Genomic DNA, 23,282 nt, shown 5'->3' on the forward strand with positions numbered 1-23,282 from the left:
ATACCTCTTCATTTTTAGCCCATCCAGTATCTCAATTATATCTTCTTTTACTGAGACTCTGGCAGCATCTTCTTCCTTGGTAAAGACAGATGCAAAGTACTCATTTAGTACCTCGGCCATCCCCTCTGCCTCCATGAGTAGATCTCCTTTATGGTCCCTAATCGGCCCCACCCCTCCTTACTACCCGTTTACTGTTTACATGCCTGTGGAAGACTTTTGGATTCCCTTTTATGTTGGCTGCAAGTCTATTCTTCTCTCTTTGCCCCTCATATTTCCTTTTTCACTTCCCCTCTGAACTTTCTATATTCTGCCTGGTTCTCACTTGTGTTATCAACCTGACATCTGTCATACGCCCCTTTTTTCCTTTTCGTCTTACTCTCTATCTCTTTTGTCATCTCGGGGGCTCTGGCTTTAGTTGCCCTAACTTTCTGCCTCGTGGGAATGTGCCTAGTCTATACCTGAACCATCTCCTCTTTAAAGGCTGCCCACTGTTCAATTACAGTTTTGCCTGCCCATCTTTGATTCTAATTTACCCGGGCCAGATCTGTTGTCATCCCATTGAAATTGGCCCTCCTCCAATTGAGTATTTTTACTTTAAAATGGTCCGAGTCCTTTTCCATAGCTATTCTAAACTTTATGATACTATGATCGCTGCTCCCTAAATGCTCCCCCACTGACACTTGCTCCACTTAGTCCACCTCATTCCCTAGAACCAAGTCCAGCAAAGCCTCCTTCCTCGTTGGGCCGGAATCATACAGGTTAAGAAAGTTATCCTGAACACATTTCAAAGATTCCTCCCCCTCTTTGCCCCTCATTGTTACTGTTATCCCAGTCTATATTAGGATAGTTGAAGTTCCCAGTTATCACTACTCTACAGGTTTTGCACCTCTCTGTAATTTCCCTGCAAATTTGCTCCTTTATATCCTTCTCACTAGTTGGTGGCCCATAGAATTCACCCAGTAGTGTAAAGGCCCCTCTTCTATTTGGTTAGAGTTAAGAAATAAATTCTGTCCTTGACCCCTCTCGGACATCCTCTCTCTCCAGTACTGCAATATTCTCATTAATCAATACTGCCACCTGCACCCCCCCCCCCCCCCCGCCTTTCTTTCCTTCCCTATCTTTTCTGGACACCTTTTATCCAGGAATATTTAGTCCCCAATCCTACCCTTTTTTGAGCCAGGTCTCCATTATTGCCACGACATCATATTCCCATGTGGTTACTGGGGCCTTCAGCTCACCAACCTTCTTTACCACGCTTTGTGCGTTTACACACATGCACTGCAAACCAGTCTTAGACTTTCTTGTACTCTCCTTCAGTCCGATCCCAGCTAATACTGCTCTTATACTTACTCTAGTGCTATCTTTCTCCCCCGATCCCCCGAAATGTAAGTTCTTTCTTTCTCTGTCTACTCGGGTGCAATATTTTTTTTTGTTCATTCATGGGATGTGGGCGTTGCTAGCAAGGCCATCATTTATTGCCCATCCCAAATTGCCCTCGAGAAGGTGGTGGTGAGCCGCCACCTTGAACCTCTGCAGTCCGTGTGGTGAAGGTTCTCCCACAGTGCTGTTAGGTAGGGAGTTCCAGGATTTTGACCCGGCGATGATGAAGGAACGGTGATATATTTCCAAGTCGGCATGGTGTGTGACTTGGGCAGCCACGGTGCGCTGGTGGTGGAGGGAGTGAATGTTTAATGTGATGGATGGGGTGCCAATCAAACAGGCTGCTTTGTCCTGGATGGTGTCGAGCTTCTTGAGTGTTGTTGGAGCTATGCTCATCCAGGTGATGGAATACTCTCCAGGCAAGTGGAGAGTATTCCATCACACACCTTGTAGATGGTGGAAAGGCTTTGGGGAGTCAGGAGGTGAGTCACTCGCCGCAGAATACCCAGCCTCTGACCTGCTCTAGTAGCCACAGTATTTATATGGCTGGTCCAGTTAAGTTTCTGGTCAATGGTGACCCCCAGGGTGTTGATGGTGGGGGATTCGGCGATGGTAATGCCGTTGAATGTCAAGGGGAGGTGGTTAGACTCTCTCTTGTTGGAGATGGTCATTGCCTGGCACGAATCTCACTTGCCACTTATCAGGCCAAGCCTGGATGTTGTCCAGATCTTGCTGCATGCGGGCTCGGACTGCTTCATTATCTGAGGAGTTGCGAATGGAACTGAACACTGTGCAATCATCAGTGAACATCCCCATTTCTGACCTTATGATGGAGGGAAGGTCATTGATGAAGCAGCTGAGGATGGTTGGGCCTAGGACGCTGCCCTGAGGAACTCCTGCAGCAATGCCCTGGGGCTGAGACGATTGGCCTCCAACAACCACTACCATCTTCCTTTGTGCTAGGTATGACTCTAGCCACTGGAGAGTTTTCCCCCTGATTCCCACTGACTTCAATTTTACCAGGGATCCTTGATGCCACACTCTGTCAAATGTTGCCTTGATGTCACGAGCAGTCGCTCTCACCTCACCTCTGGAATTTAGTTCTTTTGACCATGTTTGGACCAAGGCTGTAATGAGGTCTAGAGCTTAGTGGTCGAGTCAGAACCCAAACTGAGCATCGGTGAGCAGGTTATTGGTGAGTAAGTGCCGCTTGATAGCACTGTCGACGACACCTTCCATCACTTTGCTGATGATTGAGAATAGACTGATGGGGCAGTAATTGGCAGGATTTGATTTGTCCTGCTTTTTGTGGATAGGACCTACCTGGGCAATTTTCCACATTGTCGGGTAGATGCCAGTGTTGTAGCTGCACTGGAACAGCTTGGCTGGAGGCGCGGCTAGTTCTGGAGCACAAGTCTTCAGAACTACAGCCGGGATGTTGTCGGGGCCCCTAGCCTTTGCTGTAACCAGTGCACTCAGCCGTTTGTTGATATCACGTGGAGTGAATTGAATTAGCTGAAGACTGCCTTCTGTGATGGTGGGGATATCGGGAAGAGGCCGAGATGGATCATCCACTCGGCACTTCTGGCTGAAGATGATTGCAAATGCTTCAGCCTTGTCTTTTGCACTCACGTGCTGGGCTCTGCCATCGTTAAGGATGGGGATGTTCACGGAGCCTCCTCCCGTTAGTTGTTTAATTGTCCGCCACCATTTACGACTGCGGTCAGGACTGCAGAGCTTTGATCTGATCCGTTGGTTCTGGCATCGCTTAGCTCTGTCTCTAGCATGCTTCTTCTGCTGTTTAGCATGCATGTAGTCCTGTGTTGTAGCTTCACTAGGTTGGCACTTCATTTTTAGGTATGCCTGGTGCTGCTCCTGGCATGGTCTTCTACACTCCTCATTGAACCAGGGTTGATCCCCTGGCTTGTTGGTAATGGTAGAGTGAGGAATATGCCAGGCCATAGGTTACAGATTGTGCTGGAATACAATTCTGCTGCTGCTGATGGCCCACAGCGCCTCATGGATGCCCAGTTTTGAGCTGCTAGATCTGTTATGAATCTATCCCATTTAGCACGGTGGTAGTTCCACACAACACGTTGGATGGTGTCCTCATAGTGAAGATGGGACTTCATCTCCACAAGAACTGGGCAGTGGTCACTCCTACCAATACTGTCAGAGACAGATGTATCTGCGACAGGTCGATTGGTGAGGACGAGGTCAAGTAGGTTATTCCCTCGTGTTGGTTCTCTCACCACCTGCCGTAGGCCCAGTCTGTCAGCTATGTTCTTCAGGACTCGGCCAGCTCGGTCAGTATGGACATTGAAGTTCCCCCACCCAGAGTACGTTCTGTGCCCTTGCTACCCTCAGTGCTTCCTCCAAGTGGTGCTCAACATGGAGGAGGACTGATTCATCAGCTGAGGGAGGGCGGAATATGCTTCTCAAGCGCACAGAGACCATCTCATTCACTGGAAAGATAAGGTCTCAAAAATACAAAACAAACTGTGACCAAAGGGCGCTCATATGTTCTGAGATGTCTGTAATTTTGAGACTTGGCAATCTCCTCAGGATTAAATGAGAGTTTAGCTTTTATGACTATTTCGTAGACAGTGCAGTTATTACTGTCCATGTGATTTTACTACAGTACAATGATTATTAAAAGGTAATGCCTGACAAGAAAAGGCAATAAATTTTTCCAATATTATACTTTATTCCTGTATAATGTGCATTCAGCTGACCAATTAGTCGAAAACTAAGGTTAAATCATAAGGCATGGAATGGAAAAGGACTGTTAAGTCCATGATTTTTACTATTTTGGAATCGCTCAATTTGAGACGACATTCATCAAAAATGACAGGAAAAATTAATACTGCAATTTATAAATGTTTTGATGAGTTACTAATATTGGTTCTCTACCAATAATTCAGTTCTAAATATATATTGAAGTCATACTTGTTGTGAGAAGCTGGGATATATTGCAATACAACCAGGATTATTTTGAATTGGTTCCAGGACTAGACTCCCAGATGTATAATGCACTTTATGGTCACATGCGCAATAAAGTCTTGATTAAGGCGCTGAAAAGAGAATTGTAAAAATCTAACTGAAAGCTATTTCAAATATTGGTTCAGAAGAAACAAATAATAGACGACACATAATGTACCTGAAGTATACAAAATTGACACCACGTTTGTGGTCAGCAACTGAAATGTTTTTCCCCCGATTGGATTATTGTCTGGTGGTACAACTTCTATCCTTAGCATGATCTTACTGCTGCTATATGCAACAGTTGCATTCCAATGCTAACGAATTGCACGCTGCCTTTGCTTTCGTACCTATTTTTATGTATTTCCTCTTTTTGGAATCTTCCCCCTCCAGCAGGTTTTCGATTTTAATGCAACAGGATTCCTTGAATCCTTATCCTCTCCTGCCATCGTGGAAAGGAATCCCGATGTTGAGTGCAGTGTTGCGGGACCACCACCCTGATACCAGCTTATATTAACCTCCATTTTTGACTGCGCTGCAGCAACAAAATATCATTTAACCAAAACAAGAACAAAATAATTTTCTTTTTAGAACTTTAAACCACAAAGAATTTATAGTACAAATCAAATAAATGTGACAGTGGTGTTTTTTGGAAAAATAAATTGGTCATTAGCAGTGGATTATTTATGCCACTTTTGAGATTGTGATTTAAGTAATTTGCCATCACTGGAATGATTACAGTAGAAAGTTACCATTTCATCTGTCCCTTCTCATCCTAACTTCATTCTTCAATGTTGGATAAATTCCATGTATTGTGACTCCTTTTATGAACTCTGTGTTTATCTAAAACCACTTGGGCTTGAGTTTAGTTCAGACAATGTAGTAAAGTCGCAAACTGATGAACAGCTTCAAAAAAAACACTGATAATGCGATAGGGCACAGGCTTATCATAATTTAAGTTGCAGGTATGCCCAACATTCCTTCACTTTTATAGCAGAAAATTGCAGCATTAAATGGAAGGATTTTTCCTTGTTTCTTGCAGAGAAATTCTGGCTATCGTGGATCTGTATTAATTTGCTGTTTTGCTAAATCTGATAAATAATTGGCACATTGTCAGCCTTGGCTCTGTGGTAACACTCTGGTCTCTGAGTCAGAAGGTTGTGAAAAATGAATTATCAGTGCAAGAAGGATTGCTCTTGAGAGACATCCTTCTAGTGATTGTTCTCACTTCAGCCCAGGATGCTCGGAAACAAGGCACCAGGAAGTGTAGAGTGTGCACTTGACAGGCTATATGATAGCTCGACTTAGGTAAACAACTTTAAGTTGCTCAGAACTGTCCTGAGGTAAGTGTAATAAAAAGAGGACAAAGCCAGTCAGACTCATGACACCATTTGCTCTGCTGAGTGACCCTTGTAAAACATTGAGGCAGATCTGTTCAACTGGAAAGGTAACGTTTTTCTTTTGGTTGTAGGCAACATATTGCATTTCAGCTGACTGGCAGCACTTTACAAGACTTTGCGTAAAATCTGATATCATTATTTTCATGACATGGAATACCACAGCTGGTAATTTCAAATAAAGGACCAGCTCTGGATTTTGATGGTAATTACTGATGTGCTTAAATTTTGAGCAATTTTAGGGGTTAGAAATTTGTATGTGCTGCAACCATTTTTCTGATGTAAAATGGGCGCAAAGCAGCGGGAATTTAGCAGCGGGACAGCCTGCGTCCAGTCTGCACGGCTATTAGTCCATTGCAAAATTTGTGGGGCCCATTTCTTAGGCATCCTAGGTGCACACAGGCATGAGGCCACTTGAATGTATAAATTGGGGGTCTAATGGCTGTTAAACCATCCCTTTAACCTCATGAGCGGGGCAGGCATCAGGCCTGCCCCTCTCAGGATTCTTCAGCGGCTGTTCAATAAGGTAAGTTTTTGAAATTTTTCTTTTCAAAAACACGTCCCTATAGTGCCTGAAGGAGCAAGTGTGCTCCCTCGACTCCCCGGGATCCTTGATCGGACCCTCCCCCCATAGCACACTCCAATCCGCCCTGCTGGGACTTATCTGAGGGCCACTGCCGCGAAATTGGCTTCACCCTGCGGCGAGCTGCCTGTGGACATGCGACCAGTCCCGTCAGCTCGCCCTGATTGTACAGATGAGGCCTGAGGACCAAATTCTATTGACCCTCTGGCCTCTTGCTTCAAGTGCATGCTGCCACCATAATGCTGAATCTGGGCCTGACAACTGACCCAGATTAATTACTACCCCCAGGGGTCCACAAGGTAACGTTGAGGCAGAGATAGACAGATTCAGATGAAAGAAACCTTGCTGAGGAAGTTGGAAGCCATATTAAGATGTCCAAACCTACTGTTATATCCTGGCAAATGGGTACAGCCTTGCAGAGCTGTTAATAGGCAGAGAGTTAAAAGCATCTCTAGCAGTTCTTCTAGCAAATGTCAACCCTAAATGAACAAACCTGGTCAGCTTCAGAGTAATTGACGAGGCATCCAAGAAATCCCAAATAGGAGACTTCAATTCACAACATAGGATGAGGTTGTTACTAAAACTACACATTGAGGATTGAGTCTGGGTAACAGACGCAAGAAGTAAATGCATTCACACCTTGATTATTTGTTACTGAAATGCCAAAAGTTATGTGCAGGAGATTAGATGTCACTTTGTGCCTGTGCTAAAACCACAAGAAAGTGACCGACTGCAGACTCTTACACTATTGGTACCAAAAATGATAAAAGGATTTGATAGGGTAGATGCAGGGCAACTATTTCCTCTGGTGGAGGGAATCCTTATTTAGGAGTGAAATCAGAAAGCACTATTCCACACAAAGGGTAACAGAAATCTGGAATACTCTTTCCCCCAAAAGGCTGTGGATGCTGGGTCAATTGAAATTTTTAAGACTGAGATCAATAGATTTCTGTTAGGTGAGGGTATCAAGGAACTTGGAGCAAAGATAGTGGGTAAATGGAGTTGAAGTACAGATCAACCATGATCTAATTGAATGGCGGAATTGGCTCGAGGGGCTGAATGGCCTACTGTTGTGCCTATGTAAAACTCAGAAATCTCTCCAGACTGTCTGAGAGCTTGACGTACAGTGAAGTACTTGGAAGTGCAGTGACTGTTCTCTAGACAAATACAACAGGCATTTTGCAACAAGATCTCACAAAAACAAGCAGATGATTAAAGCAGTATTAATCTTGGCAGGTTACTGGGAGAACTCTCTTCTCTTCTCTTTGAATTATACTATTGGATTTTTAATGTCCATTTGATCCATCAGAACAGGGAGATGCGGCTTCAGTTTAATCTCTTAACTGAAGGATGGCAACTCTGACAACACTCCCTTAATATTGGACTGTCGTCTCAACCTAGATTATGTGCTCAAATTCTGGAATGGAGCTTGAACCCACAATTTTCTGAAGCAAGAGTGTCAAATAAGCCAAGCTGACAGGAATTCATTTTGGAGATTGGAGATGTTAAGCATAATGGTGAGTTTCTACACATGGCAAATATTTGGCTGATGATAAGCATGGTAGGGTGCTCCAGTCTTCAGGTTACTCTTAAAGAAGAACAATGACTATCATTTATTTTTATTTGCTGTGTATTACAGTGTGAAATAATAATCTACCTGCTGTCTTTTAAAATTATTTCTCAGTAGGCATCTCCTGAAGTGAATGCCTTAAAATGCCGTAAAAATGGTTAATCTTAAACTTGTTAGAAATAAAGCATTTTGCTTCCTTGGTGGCTCAATGTTTTTTTTTTCCATTTCTTGAACATATCACCCCTTAAATCTGTGCCCACTTTTTCCACAACTCTATGTTTGAATCTCTCCAATCAGGTTTTTGTCCCCACCGGAAGCATTGAAATGGCCCTAATTAAAGTCACAAATTACATCCTCTGTGACTCTAGTTATGGTGCATTATCTTTCATCATACTCCTTAACCTCTTCACAGCCTTTCACACGCTCAATCACACCATCTTCCTAAATGCTTTTCCTCCATTGTCCAGCTCAGTGCGAGGGCCCTCACTTGGTTACATCTGAACCTAGCCAGAGCATCTACAGCAATGGTTTCTCTTACCCTCGTCATACCATTACCTCGAGAGATGCCGAGGATTGATCCTTGGCCCCCTCCTTTTCCTGACCTACATGATCTACTTCTGCAAACATGGAGTCCATTTATACGCTGACGAGACCCGGCTCTACCTCTGTGTCAGACTGATTGTCCAATATCCTGTTGTGGATGAGCTGCAATTTCCGCCAGTTGGGAAGACTGAAGCTATCGTATTTAGCCTTGCCACCAAATCCATCCCCCTCCCCAGCCATTGTCTCAGGCTGAACTAAACTGTTCGCAAGCTTCCAATCCCATATACTTTCTGTCACAAAGATTGCCTACTTCCACCTCCGTCCCTGCTTCAGACCCTATGTTGCTGAAACCCTGATCCATACCTTTGTCAACTTCAAACTCAACTATTTCAATGCTCTCCTGGTCGGCCTCTCCATCCTCCACTCTCTGTTAACTTCAGCTTATCCAATACAATGTCGCACGTATTGTATTCCGCAACAGGTCCCATTCACTTATAACCCTTATCCTTGCTGACCTACATTGGCTTCTCCAATGCCTCCAATTTTAAATTCTCATCCTTGTGTTTAAATCCTTTCATAGCCCTACCACTCCCTATCTCTGTAACCTCCTCCAGCCCAATAAAGCCCCTTCCTCCAAACTTTCTGTTCCTCTAACCCCTCCCTTTATAAATACCACCTTTCCCTTCGCTCAACCATTCAGAGACTGTGCCCTTTTTAGTCACCGCTCCTAATATCTCCTTTGCTGACTCGGCATCCATATTTATCTGATTTTGCTTCTGTAAACCACCTTGGGACACATTTCTATGTTAGCTATGCTATATAAATCCAAGTTGTTGTTGTTGAATTCATCTAGTGAGCAGCTGAGCAATAGTCCCAGATTTGATCCTCGGTCCATGCTGGGGTAGCTGATCCTACCAATTAGCTGCTAATTGTAGTCAAGGCAACAACACGGGACATTTAAGTTGGTCTTGCACTCTGGGTTTGAGAGTGAAAAAGCATCTTGCATTCGCACTCTTGATCATGAACCAGCAACCCCAGCTGGGCTTTGTTGTAAATGCATTTTTGCAAGCTGAGTTTCTTCTAAAAAGTGTAAATTTTAGTTTACTGCAATATTAATCAGTTTTGAAGTGTGCACAATCCTGGCATGGCGGGTGGCCAGGGGGACTGCCTGTTTCTGTGAATTGATAAACTGCTTTTGCCCCATTCACCCATGTCTGTGACTCTGCCTAATTCTGATTTCTTTTTAAGTGAATCATACCAATTTTAATCCTCAAGAACGTTGAACTTTCTTTTTGTGTTGAATTTTATTTTTTGTCATTTGTTTTGCAGGTTGACAGGATTTCAACTTCCTCCTCCAGTCGTGAGTTCAAGTTCTGTTCTCACGCTTTGGCTTCTCAGTGATTATGCAGTGAGTGCTCAAGGCTTCAGAGCAATCTATGAGGGTAGGTGCTATTCTTGTATGCCTTGATGGAAATATAATCTTGGTCTCTTGTATGTTCTATTCCCACAACAACAAATTTAAAGTAATCAAAAAAGACAATTAGTGAGATGTTATGAGTAAAACAGAAGTCTCATCTATTTTTCATGCTGTGGAGTACAAAAGGGATATTGCATTTTGATTGTTGAATATTGAAAATAATGAGAGAAAAAGAAAGTGACATTCACAGCTACTTTAGGAAAATCTTTGTATTCAAGGACAAATATTCTTCTATTGTTTTTATGCCATTTTTTCTTTGATGTATTATTTCAAATTTTGTAATACTTGTACAGGAGTATGCTGCATTATGCAAAGTACGGTACAGTATTCACCAAAATAATCGAAGGAAAAAATGTCAAAACTTACATGTGCCACTCCGAAAAGGTCTTGAAATTCCTCAATTTAATATTTTTTGGGATACTTATCAACCCAAACAGTGTAACCCCTCGTACCGAAGCCTTGACAAGTCTGGAATCACCTGGAACCAGCCACTAATTGGAACCAGTTGCAAGAATCCTCTGTGCATCTCATCTGCCTTAGGGGTAAATTTTTACTTTTATCGCCAGATTTTCCTTTCCATTGACTAAAACAAAAATCGGGCGGCCGATCCTGGCGGTAAAATTGAAAATTCTCCCCAATGAGTCTTTGGTCAGTTTTCCCTGAACTCCAGTACTGACCACTTGGACTTTCCCAGAATTCAATCGTGTGGTTCAAAAAGCCACTTTTCCTACATGATATTTTCAGAGAGCAAAAGCGAGCTATGTATGAGTCCAGGCTGGTTAACAATTCAAAATTTAGGAGGAGACCAACAAAGCCAGGGAATGCTCTGTAAAAGTGTACATGAAGGCCAGAATAGGACTGCATTTATTAACATGGCGCGTTTTGATCTCAAATACTGGCTCCTTTGGTATGGTGGGCAACTTATCGTATACGTGTACAAGTAAAAATAATCCAGATTCGTGTATTGACATGATTCTGGTTTTGCTTTTAAATTACATATGAATTTAATGGGGAAAAGGCAAAGTTTCAAAATAAATAAAAACAGAAAACGCTGGACAAGCTGAGCAAGTCAGGCTTCATCTGTGGAGAAAGAAAACTCCTCCACGGATGCTGCCTGACTTGCTCAGCTTTTCCAGCATTTTCTGTTTTCTTTTATTTCAGATTTCCAGCATCCGCAGTATTTTACTTTTAAAATAAATGCCTGACACAGATTATCGCACGAATCACAAACAGATTCTTTTGAAAGGAAGTGACAGATTGGGTGACTTTGATTAATTTATATAGCAAGACCTACTAAGATTTGAATTGTACACCAACCACATATTGCCAGATGTTTGTCACTTATCAGTTTGTAGCTGTTGTGTACTGTTTGGCCATGCTGGGACCAGAGATGACCTGCCAGACATCTGTTAATCAAAATCAACCGTGGTTTAGCAGGGGAATTCAACAGCGCAGAGGTGATTTGGGATGCTGTATACAGAAAATGAATAAAAACTGAGGCCATCACAAGGCTGCAACAAAAGTGGGACAGGGAAAGTCGGAGATAAATTTAATGAAACTCGAAGAGTAAAGCTGAAATGGGAAGATTTCCTCTGTTGATGATTTGTATCACAATTGTAAATGTGCACTTTTTTTTTGCAATTTCACAAGAAATTTTGAGGATAATTTCCCAAGTGTTTTCTCTCATTCTTTTGAGCTGCATGAGTTCTTTGAAGCATGGACTACACCCCCAAACATAACTGTTTTGCATAGTTCAGTTTGGTTTACCTTTTGCCTGATTCACCACTGGAGGTTGCACCTCTTAAAACTGCCATCTTAGAGTAGCTTGTGAGGAAGAGAAAGTTTCTGGTCGAGTCACATCAGATACTGAGCGTCATCAGGATTACTACAATCTTGGAGCGTTGGCAATAATTATGCAATAGTGATTGTTTAATGGTTGAAGATGTGCCAATCATGGTGTGACTTTCTTGTTTTTGTGTTTACTTTTTTTGCAATACAACTTGGTTGTTTTACTGTTAATTCTTTTAAAACAGTGACATTCTGAATTTGATGAATATGCTGATTTAAGGCTGTGCTAATTCATTTTACAATCAAATATTTGAAACGGGAGTTTGCTCAGCCAACCAGTTCATATGCAAAATACTGAACAAACAGGTAGCAAAAAAGTGATACCAGTGAGACTTTGTTCAGTTGAATTCATGATTTTCACACAATTGCTGAGAGGATAAACCGATGACTAAAATCACAGTTCAGTGTTTGTCTTACCATTGCGGAGATGTCAGCAATGTGATATAGAAGAGAACCTGAACAAATAGATAAGATATTGTACTGGATCCATACCAGTTGGCTGAATAACAAGATTAATTATTCATTTTCTGCTGATTCTTTAAGGAGGAAGCCTTACATCAGGACTACATTCAAAAATCACATAGATTCAAAGAATTATGATTAAGATGAATGCCCCGGTCTTTCTTCATCAATTTCAGAATATTTTATGTGCCCAGAATTCACTTATTTAATACACAGTTGACTCCTCAATAACATTTATTTCTGGAATACATGAAAGTCATCAGAAAAACAAAACTTTAAACGAAGCAATGGATACTTCACCTATCTAGATTCTCGCTTCCTTGTTAGAGCTAAAAATGTATTAATGACTCATTGAAACGGCTAGAAAAATATGTTGTACTTAATAATAGAAATCACTTTTACCCTATCTCTTCAGCTGGTTATCAGCCTGACAGTTATAAGTAAACACTATTCTACTTTATTTAATTTCTATTCGATTAGAAATTTGAATCAAACCTCTGCATGTGAACTAAGTTCTCAAAATCCACAGGAAAATCACATGACATCTTACATGACTTTTATATAATGCAAGTGTGGCAAAATTATTTTACTCCACATAAAAGACAGATAATAGCATGTTGTAAGAGTAATGTGGCTACATGGGCAGAGAGATGGTTGGATGACAGATTGAAAAGGCTAAGGATAAGGGGACATTTCTTGGACTAGAAAGATTTGGCGTGTGGTTTTTGGGGTCAGTGTTAGGGCCACTTGTATTTGCTGTACACAAGTGATGGACTTAAGAATGGAGAGAATAATATTGAAATTTATTCATGACACAAATGTGTGACAAATTTTGAATAGTCAGCATGGATTTCAAAAGGGAAGGTCATGTTTGACCAACCTTATTGACTTCTTTGAAGAAGTAGCAGAAAGGTTAGACAAGGGTAATGCAGTGGACCTAATATATTTGGATTTTCAAAAGGCCTTCGATAAGGTACTGCATAGTAGACTCATGATCAAGGTTAGAGCGTGTGGAGTCAGGGGACAAGTGGCAGAATGAATAGCAAGCTGTTTTCTGTTTTGTAGCCAGAGAGTAGGAGTTGAAGGTCGTCAGTCAGACTGGCAAAAGGTGTGAAGTGGTGTTCCACAAGGATTGGTGCTGGGATCACTGCAGTTCACCATTTACATAAACGATTTGGACGCTGGAATTAGAAGTACAATTTCAAAATTTGTGGAAGACACCAAATTGGGGGGGCGGGTGGGGGGGGGGAATAGTTCATACTGAGGAGGACTACGACAAAATGCAGGAAGACATTAATAAACTTGCAGAATGGGCGTGTGATTGGCAAATTAATTTCAATATAGGTAAGTATTACATTTTGGTAGGAAGAATAAGGGGGGCACAAACTGCTTGGATAATAAGAGTCTAAATTGGGTAGATGAGCAGAGGGATCTGGGGTCATAGATATGCAAATCACTAAAAGTAGCGACGTAGGTTAATAAGGCCATAAAAAGGCAAACCAAGCACAAGGGTTCAGTTCCAGAGGAAAAGAATTGAAAAGCAGAGAAATTCTGTTAAACTTGTAAAGAACCTTGGTTAGACCACATGTGGAGTACTGTGAACAGTTCTGGTCTCCATATTCTAAAAAGAATATAGAGGCACTGGAGAAGGTGCAAAAAAGATTTACTAGGATGATACCAGAACTGAGAGGTTGTACTTATAAGGAAAGATTGAGTATGTTGGGGCTCTTTTCTCTAGAAAAGAGAAGACTGAGGGTGACCTGATAGAGGTCTTTAAGACTATTAAAGGGCTTGATAGGGTAGACGTAGAGAAGATGTTTCCACTTGTGGGGGAGACCAGAACAAGTGGTAATATAAGATCGCCACTAATAATTCCAATAGGGAATTCAGGAGCAGCTTCTTTACCCAGAGAGTGATTAGAATGTGGAACCCACTACCACAAGGAGTAGTTGAGGTGAATAGCATAGATGCATTTAAGGGGAAGCTAGATAAACACATGAGGGAGAAAGGAATTGAAGGATATGCTGCTAGGTTCAGATGAAGTAGGGAGGGAGGAGGCTCGTGTGGAGCATAAACACCGGCATGGACCTGTTGCGCCAAATGGCCTGTTTCCGTGCTGTACATTCTATTTAATTCTATGTAACAGTGCAGGAGTGCATAGTGAGGATAGCAGGATGGGTAGCTAGGTGGCAGATGCAATTCAATGTAGAAAAATATGAATTAATACAATTTGGAACAAAGGATAGGGAAAGGATGTACACCTTAAATGTTAAAATATTAGATCATGTGGAGGAGCAGAGTGACCTTATTTTGCAGGTACACAGATCATTAAAGGTGGCAACACAAGTATATAAGATCATAAAGCAGGCAACTCAAATTGTTGGTTTTCTACTGAGGCATGACATACAAAATCAAGGAAGTAACGTTGAATTTGTACAAGATATTAGTTCGGCCATTGTTGGAATGTTGTGCATAGTTTTGAGCACCCTGTTATAGGAAAGATGTAAAAGTAATGGATAAGCGGCAGCATAGATTCACAGGGATGCTACTAAGGATGAAGAGTTACAGTCATGGAGAGCAATGAGAAGTTCTGAATTTTTTTCATTAGAGCTAAGGTGGTTAAGGAGTGCACTGATAGATCCCCTCAAGATTATGAAGGGCTATGAAAAGGTAAATAGTGGAAGATTGCTCCTACTGTTTGATGAGATGCATGTAAAATAATAACAAAAAGCATTAAAGGAGAGGTTAGGAAAACCTTCTTTACACAGAGAATGTGGAATTCACCATTGTTGAATTTATGAACTATTCATAATGAACCATTATGAATAGTTCATAAATTCTTTTAAAAGGGAATTATATAGTTATCTGAAAAAGCAGAATATTAAGGGACATGGAAAGCAAGCAGCAGATTGATCCTTGGTATGAAAGAACATCGGTGAAATATGAAAGACTGAAAGGTTAGCAGACTACAACAGTATAAAATGCATGCAAAATACTGGGTATAGGCAATTGAAACTGTACAGCAGAACCCAAATTATCTGCCAGTTTCCTTGATCTGGAGATTTCCCTCCATGATAGCGGATAATTGAGGTTACACTATATGAGGCAATCATAGTGTGAATTCTGGCATCGATATGTTATGATGTGTACTTATTTTTTTAAAGATGAAAATGCAAATACTTGCTTTTATAATATTTGCTTTAGTTTAAAACATTAAGCACATAAACCATAGTATGTATCAAATTAAGAATTAAAATATATATACTTTGATAGTTCGATATTAGTTTTGATATTTGTGTTGCAATAAAATTTGAGTTGGTCATTTTGTTGCTCACAAATTTTTAAGTGTCCATGAATATGGAAGTTGTGCCAGAGAACAGAGGGGCTGCTGATATAACACCTCTGTTGAAAAAGGGAGAGAAAAGGTAAACCAGGTAACTGGTATTGACCAGTCAGCCAAATGGCCAGTCGATAAGGTTGTGGAGGCTATAATATTAAATAAAATTAATATTCACCTCGAAAGATGTGGATTAATTAAGTACTGATTTTTTCATTGATTTGTAAAAGGTAAGTCATGTCTGACAAATTTAATAAAGTTCTTTGAGGAGATAATGCAGCGTTCTGATAAAGTAAATGTGGAAACTATTGTGTACGTGAATTTACAAAAGGCAGTCGATAAGCTGCCACATATGACATAAAAATAGGGAGCATGATTAACTGCAAAAACATGTGGCTTGATGAGATATAGACAGATTATGAGATTGAGCAAATAGATGTCGGTCGAGAATTAATGGGGACAAATGTGAGGTGATATATTTTGGGAGAAAGACTAAGGACAGGAAATATCGATTAAATGGTATAAATTTGAAAGAATGGAAGAGCAGAGAGACTTAGGGTTGAGATACACAAATCTTCAAAGGTGGAAGGACAAGTTGATAAAGTTATAAAGAGACAGTATATGGGATCCTAGGTTTTATAAATAGGGGCATTGTGTAGAAAGGCAATGAGGTAATGCTAAACCTATGCAAATCAATGGTTAGGCTACAGTTAGAATATTGAGCACCCTATTTTAGGAAGGTTGTTAAGAACATGGAGAGAGTGTGGAAGAGAGTCACGAAGATGATCCCAGAGATATGGGGAATTTAAATTGGTTTACCCCCGAAAATGGGCACGGGCATTGCATTGCGCGATTAACCCGCACCCGATTGACCTGTCGCAGGTAGCACGAGACATTCATGTTACCAGAGAATGGACCTCGTGCATGCGATAAAACCAGACCTTCACACAAGGATTCCACGACATTTGCACTTTCCACCAGTAGGGGGAGCCCGTATCGCTTAATAGCAGGCTGTATCTCTGACAGGCAGCCTGCATCTCTTAAAGGTAGCCAGTACCTTTCATTTGCTAAAAATAATGCACGGACCTGTATGATATCATACACGTAAAACACAGATGCAGGTCCTTTCACTATGTTTACAAACTGTTGAGTTATGTTAAAACATTGAATAAAGATTGCACACCACGAAATCCCACATCCTCCAATCTGCATGCCAGACCTCACCAATCTGCCAGTCTGAGTTGGTACCATGCCTGCAGTGCGTGCATCAAGGTTCTCTGCTGATGCACTAAAGGCCTTGGTGCAAGAGGTGAACAGAAGGAGGGGCATCCGATATCTGCAGGGGAGGGCGGGCAAGAGGCCCTGCAGACATATGCTCAAAAGGCAGTGGGAAGCAGTAGGGGACAATGCCAGGCGCATAGCACCATGAGCATGAATGCTGTGCAGGAAGAAGTTCAATGCTTTGACACGTGAGTGCGGTCAACTGTCAAGTGGTATCTTCCACCAACTGCACCACCAGCTGCATCCACTGCTTCACGCACTACACCCCCCATCACCCACCTACCAACAATCGTTTTCCATCAGTACTCAACTCTTCCAATCAGATGCTTCCTCTCACCCTCACACTGTTGCAAGCCACACACCCACAACTCACAGGCCACACACACTGGCAGCTATTCAACCATGATAGGCACATCATCCAGACACACGTCCCGCTTTCTTGCAGGAGAAGGAGGCGCATAGCAAGTGATAGCAAGTGGTAGTGGCATTTAATCCTCGATCCTGTTTCGCCATTCAGTGAGATCATGGTTGATCTGTGATCTAACTCCATGTACCCACCTTGGCCCCATATCCCTTAATACCCTTGGTTCACAGAAATCTGTCAATCTCAGAATTAAAATTCACAATTGAGCTAGCATCAACTGCCGTTTGCAGAAGAGCATTCCAAACTTCTCCCACCATTTGTGTGGAGAAGTGTTTCCTAACTTCACTCCTGCACATCCTGGTTCTAAATATTAGGCTATGTCCCCTCGGCCGAGTATTCAAGTATAGGAGACCTCCAAAAACAGGTAGAAATGCATCAGCAACCAGAAGCAATAATCCACCAATTAACCTGTAAATCCTGCATAGTCCCTTTAAAAAGTGCTAGTGGGGGGGTCCTCCAGGCACTCTGATATGTTTGGATGGTTGTTGTTATGACAACGCTCCACTCAATGCACTAAGTGCCAAAATGGTGTACATCACTTTAAATCAGCGTTGCATACTGATCGAACGCATATTCTCTTTACTTTACATGATGCCGGTGTTTGTTCTCTGCGCATGCGCTAAATCCTTTACCAGGATGGCGTCCAGCGCATGTCACGCTAGAAGCATGCATGCGCATCCTAGAATCTGTCTTAGATATTTGGGAGGCTGCGTAGCACTGAAACAATATGCGCTACACGGCCATTTCATTGCCCGAGATGCTGAAGTTATGAGGAGAGACTAGAGACACTGGGGTTCTATTCATTGGAACAAAGGAGGTTAAGAAGAGTTTTATGGAATTATTAAGAGTTTTGAGAAGGGAAATCAGGACAAAACGATTCCTGTGGTCATCAAAAGAAGAGGAAGAGATTAAGAGAATGTTTCTGTTTTTATATGAAGACGATTGTTAGGAGCATGAAATGCTTTGCAGCAGGGAATGGTGAATGCAGAGACTATTATATCTTTTAAGAGAAAAATAGCTAAATATTTGAAGCAGAGGAAGATAGAAGGCTATGGAGAGAAAGCGGGCAGTGGCATTGGTTTTTGATTGCCGAAGGAAAGAACTAGCACAGACACAATGAGCCAAATGGCCTCCTTCTATCCTGTGAACCTTTATGGTTCTATGGACATGGAACGCCCTGTCAGAAAGAATAGTGGAAGCAGAATCCATTGTAGCTTTTAAGAAAGAAATGAATAAATAGTTTTTTGAAAAGAATTAACAGTCATGGGGAAACAGTGGAGGGATGGGAGTAAGGGGGTAGCACTTTCAGAGAGCTGGCACAGCCACAGAGGATGGAATGGACACTTTCTGTGCGAGAAAATTCCCAGACAAAACAGAATTATTGAAAACAGAAAATGTTAGAAATGCACTTCTTCCAAAATACATTAATTAGCATCTGAAATAGAAACGCGAGCATTTTGCAGCTTAAAGTAAACTCCTGAACTTATGTTTTTTAAATGTGCTTTTTGCTTACTTCAGGCATGCCCCAACCTTCCATCCTTATCTCCCTCCTGTTCCTTATTTATAAGCTGTTGTACACTGACAACATCTGCAAGCATGGGCATCACTTATATGCATGCCAGTGGTGCCCAACTTTACCTCTCTATCACCACACTCAATTCCATGACTGTCACTGAGCTGTCTGATTGTCAAAAATTAAATGCTAGACGAGTCAGAGCATTTCATCAGCAAGAGCAAAACCATCCTATTTGGCATCCACCAGACTCTTTGCAACTTAGGAAAAGAGATGGGATAAATAACTAACTCCAGCTCAAGTTGAATCTATAGGTGCCAAAACCTCAATGCCCTGTTCAACCCCGAAGCTTCAATTCCCACATTGAGCATTGAGTCCATTGATAGGACCTGCTACTTTCACCTCAGGAACATTCCCTGTTACAACATGGAAACAGGCCCTTCGGCCCAACATGTCCATGTCGCCCAGTTTATACCACTAAGCTAGTCCCAATTGCCTGCACTTGGCCCATATCCCTCTATACCCATCTTACCCATGTAACTGTCCAAATGCTTTTTAAAAGACAAAATTGTACCCGCCTCTACTACTGCCTCTGGCAGCTCGTTCCAGACACTCACCACCCTTTGAGTGAAAAAATTGCCCCTCTGGACCCTTTTGTATCTCTCCCCTCTCACCTTAAATCTATGCCCCCTCATTATAGACTCCCCTACCTTTGGGAAAAGATTTTGACTATCTACCTTATCTATGCCCCTCATTATTTTATAGACTTCTATAAGATCACCCCTAAACCTCCTACTCTCCAGGGAAAAAAGTCTCAGTCTGTCTAACCTCTCCCGATAAGTCAAACCATCAAGTCCCGGTAGCATCCTAGTAAATCTTTTCTGCACTCTTTCTAGTTTAATAATATCCTTTCTATAATAGGGTGACCAGAACTGTACACAGTACTCCAAGTGTGGCCTCACCAATGCCCTGTACAACTTCAAAAGGACATCCCAACTTCTGCATTCAATGTTCTGACCAATGAAACCAAGCATGCCGAATGCCTTCTTCACCACTCTATCCACCTGTGACTCCACTTTCAAGGAGCTATGAACCTGTACTCCTAGATCTCTTTGTTCTATAACTCTCCCCAACGTCCTACCATTAACGGAGTAGGTCCTGGCCCGATTCGATCTACCAAAATGCATCACCTCACATTTATCTAAATTAAACTCCATCTGCCATTCATCGGCCCACTGGCCCAATTTATCAAGATCCCGTTGCAATCCTAGATAACCTTCTTCACTGTCCACAATGCCACCAATCTTGGTGTCATCTGCAAACTTACTAACTATGCCTCCTAAATTCTCATCCAAATCATTGATATAAATAACAAATAACAGCGGACCCAGCACCGATCCCTGAGGCACACCGCTGGACACAGGCATCCAGTTTGAAAAACGACCCTCTACAACCACCCTCTGTCTTCTGTCATCAAGCCAATTTTGTATCCAATTGGCTACCTCACCTTGGATCCCATGAGATTTAACCTTATGTAACAACCTACCATGCGGTACCTTGTCAAAGGCTTTGCTGAAGTCCATGTGGACCACGTCTACTGCACAGCCCTCATCTATCTTCTTGGTTACCCCTTCAAAAAACTCAATCAAATTCGTGAGACATGATTTTCCTCTCACAAAACCATGCTGACTGTTCCTAATTAGTCCCTGCCTCTCCAAATGCCTGTAGATCTTGTCCCTCAGAATACCCTCTAACAACTTACCCACTACAGATGTCAGGCTCACCGGTCTGTAGTTCCCAGGCTTTTCCCTGCCACCCTTCTTAAACAAAGGCACAACATTTGCTACCCTCCAATCTTCAGGCACCTCACCTGTAGCGGTGGATGATTCAAATATCTCTGCTAGGGGACCCGCAATTTCCTCCCTAACCTCCCATAACGTCGTGGGATACATTTCATCAGGTCCCGGAGATTTATCTACCTTGATGCACGTTAAGACTTCCAGCACCTCCCTCTCTGTAATATGTACACTCCTCAAGGCATCACTATTTATTTCCCCAAGTTCCCTAACATCCATGCCTTTCTCAACCGTAAATACCGATGTGAAATATTCATTCAGGATCTCACCCATCTCTTGTGGTTCCGCACATAGATGACCTTGTTGATCCATAAGAGGCCCTACTCTCCCTAGTTACTCTTTTACCCTTTATGTATTTGGAGAAGCTCTTTGGATTCTCCTTTGCCTTATCTGCCAAAGCAATCTCATGTCCCCTTTTTGCCCTCCTGGTTTCACTCTTAACTCTACTCCGGCAATTTCTATACTCTTCAAGGGATCCACTTGATCCCAGCTGCCTGTGCATGTCATATGCCTCCTTCTTCTTTTTGACTAGGGCCTCAATCTCCCGAGTCATCCAAGGTTCCCTACTTCTACCAGCCTTGCCCTTCACTTTATAAGGAATGTGCTTACCCTGAACCCTGGTGAACACACTTTTGAAAGCCTCCCACTTACCAGACGTCCCTTTGCCTGCCAACAGACTCTCCCAATCAACTTCTGAAAGTTCCTGTCTAATACCATCAAAATTGGCCTTGCCCCAAATTAGAATTTTAACTTTTGGGCCAGACCGATCCTTCTCCATAGCTATCTTAAAACTAATGCAATTATGATCACTGGTCCCAAAGTGATCCCTCACTAACACTTCTGTCACCTGCCCTTCCTTATTTCCCAAGAGGAGGTCAAGTTTTGCCCCCTCTCTAGTCGGGCCATCCACATACTGAATGAGAAATTCCTCCTGAATACACTCAAAAAATTTCTCTCCATCCAAGCCCCTAATGCTATGGCTGTCCCAGTCAATGTTGGGAAAGTTAAAGTCCCCTACTATTACCACCCTATTTTTCTTGCAGCTGTCTGTAATCTCCTTACATATTTGCTCCTCAATTTCCCGTTGACTATTTGGGGGTCTGTACTACAATCCTATCAAAGTGATCTCTCCCTTCTAATTTTTCAGTTCTCCACATATAGACTCAGTGGGCGAACCCTCGAATATATCCCCTCTCACTGCTGCCGTGATGTTCTCCCTAATCAAGAACGCAACTCCCCCTCCTCTCTTACCTCCTGCTCTATCTTTCCTATAGCATCTGTACCCTGGAACATTGAGCTGCCAGTCCTGCCCCTCCCTTAGCCATGTTTCAGTAATAGCTATAACACCCCTGTCCCATGTACTGGGATGCCCTGAGTTCATCTGCCTTGCTCAATCTTCTCTGTTCCAAGGAGAACAACCCCAGCTTGTCCAGTCTATCCACGTAACTAAAGTCCCTCATCCCTGGAATCATTCCAGTAAATCTTTTCTGCACCCTCTCTAAGGCCTTCACATGTTTCCTAAAGTGCGGTGCCCAGAACTGGACACAATACTTCAGTTGTGGTCGAACCAGTGTTTTGTAAAGGTTTATCATGACTTCCTTGCTTTTGTACACTATGCCTCTATTTGCAAAGCCCAATAGCCCATATGCTCTTTTAACCGCTTTCTCAACCTGCTCCGCCACTTTCAACGATTTGTGCACATATATCCCCAGATCCCTCTGTTCCGGTACCCCTTTTAGAATCATGCCCTCTCGTTTATATTGCCTTTCCTCGTTCTTCCTACCGAAATGTATCGCTTCACATTTTTCTGTGTTAAATTTCATCTGTCATGTGACTGCCCATTCCACCAGCCTGTCTATATCCTCTTGAAGTCTATCACTATCCTCCTCACTGTTCACTCCCCTTCCAAGTTTTGTGTCATCTGCAAATTTGGAAATTGTGTCCTATACATCCAAGTCCAAGTTATTAATATATATCAAGTAAAGCAGTGGTCCCAGTACCGACCCCTGGGGAACACCACTGTACACCTCCCTCTAATCCAAAAAACAACCGTTCACCACTACTCTCTGCTTCCTGTTACTTAGCCAATTTTGTATCCATTCTACTACTGCACCCTTTATTCCATGGGCTTCAATCTTGATGACAGGCCTATTATGTGGCACTTTATCAAACGCCTTTTGAAAGTCCATATTTTTATTGTTTGTCTAAAATAAAATCTTTACCAGAGTTGACCTGCACACAATTCATGGATGAATCTCTGCATACCTAGATAGGAAGTGATCTTAAAAATGGTAATAAACTAGCTTAAAAAAATTAAAATGCTTTCAGTTATATACTCAAAATAGCACAAATGTACTGTGTCAATAGAATGCAGATTAAGAACCACAGTTTTACAGAAAGTAAGCCAAGTGTTATGGGTGGTATCACTCATCACTTATCTTCTGTGAATCAACACTCACCAGTGCCTTTTTACCACTCAGTAACATCAACCTGTTATGTAAACTGGAATGTGTGTTTACTTTACAATGATGCTATATGCATTGCCAGTAAATTCTCATTTTCCTGCTGCAGCTATAACCACTCAAAGTTTGTATTTTGCATGCTAGAAATCCACTTTTGCTTTTCACCA

General features: G+C 42.1%; 1 protein-coding gene across 1 annotated transcript in view; it reads left to right on the forward strand.

Moving 5' to 3' along the window:
- Window positions 1–23,282, forward strand: part of csmd2 (CUB and Sushi multiple domains 2) — a 1,323,345-nt gene that overhangs the window by 90,119 nt on the left and 1,209,944 nt on the right. Inside the window, exon 3 of the mRNA XM_068006939.1 lies at window positions 9,785–9,897. Within this exon, the coding sequence (XP_067863040.1) occupies window positions 9,785–9,897 (113 nt within the window). The remainder of the gene's footprint in view (window positions 1–9,784; window positions 9,898–23,282) is intronic.

Source organism: Heptranchias perlo, chromosome 26 (assembly GCF_035084215.1).
Source record: "Heptranchias perlo isolate sHepPer1 chromosome 26, sHepPer1.hap1, whole genome shotgun sequence".
Classification (NCBI taxonomy): domain Eukaryota; kingdom Metazoa; phylum Chordata; class Chondrichthyes; order Hexanchiformes; family Hexanchidae; genus Heptranchias; species Heptranchias perlo.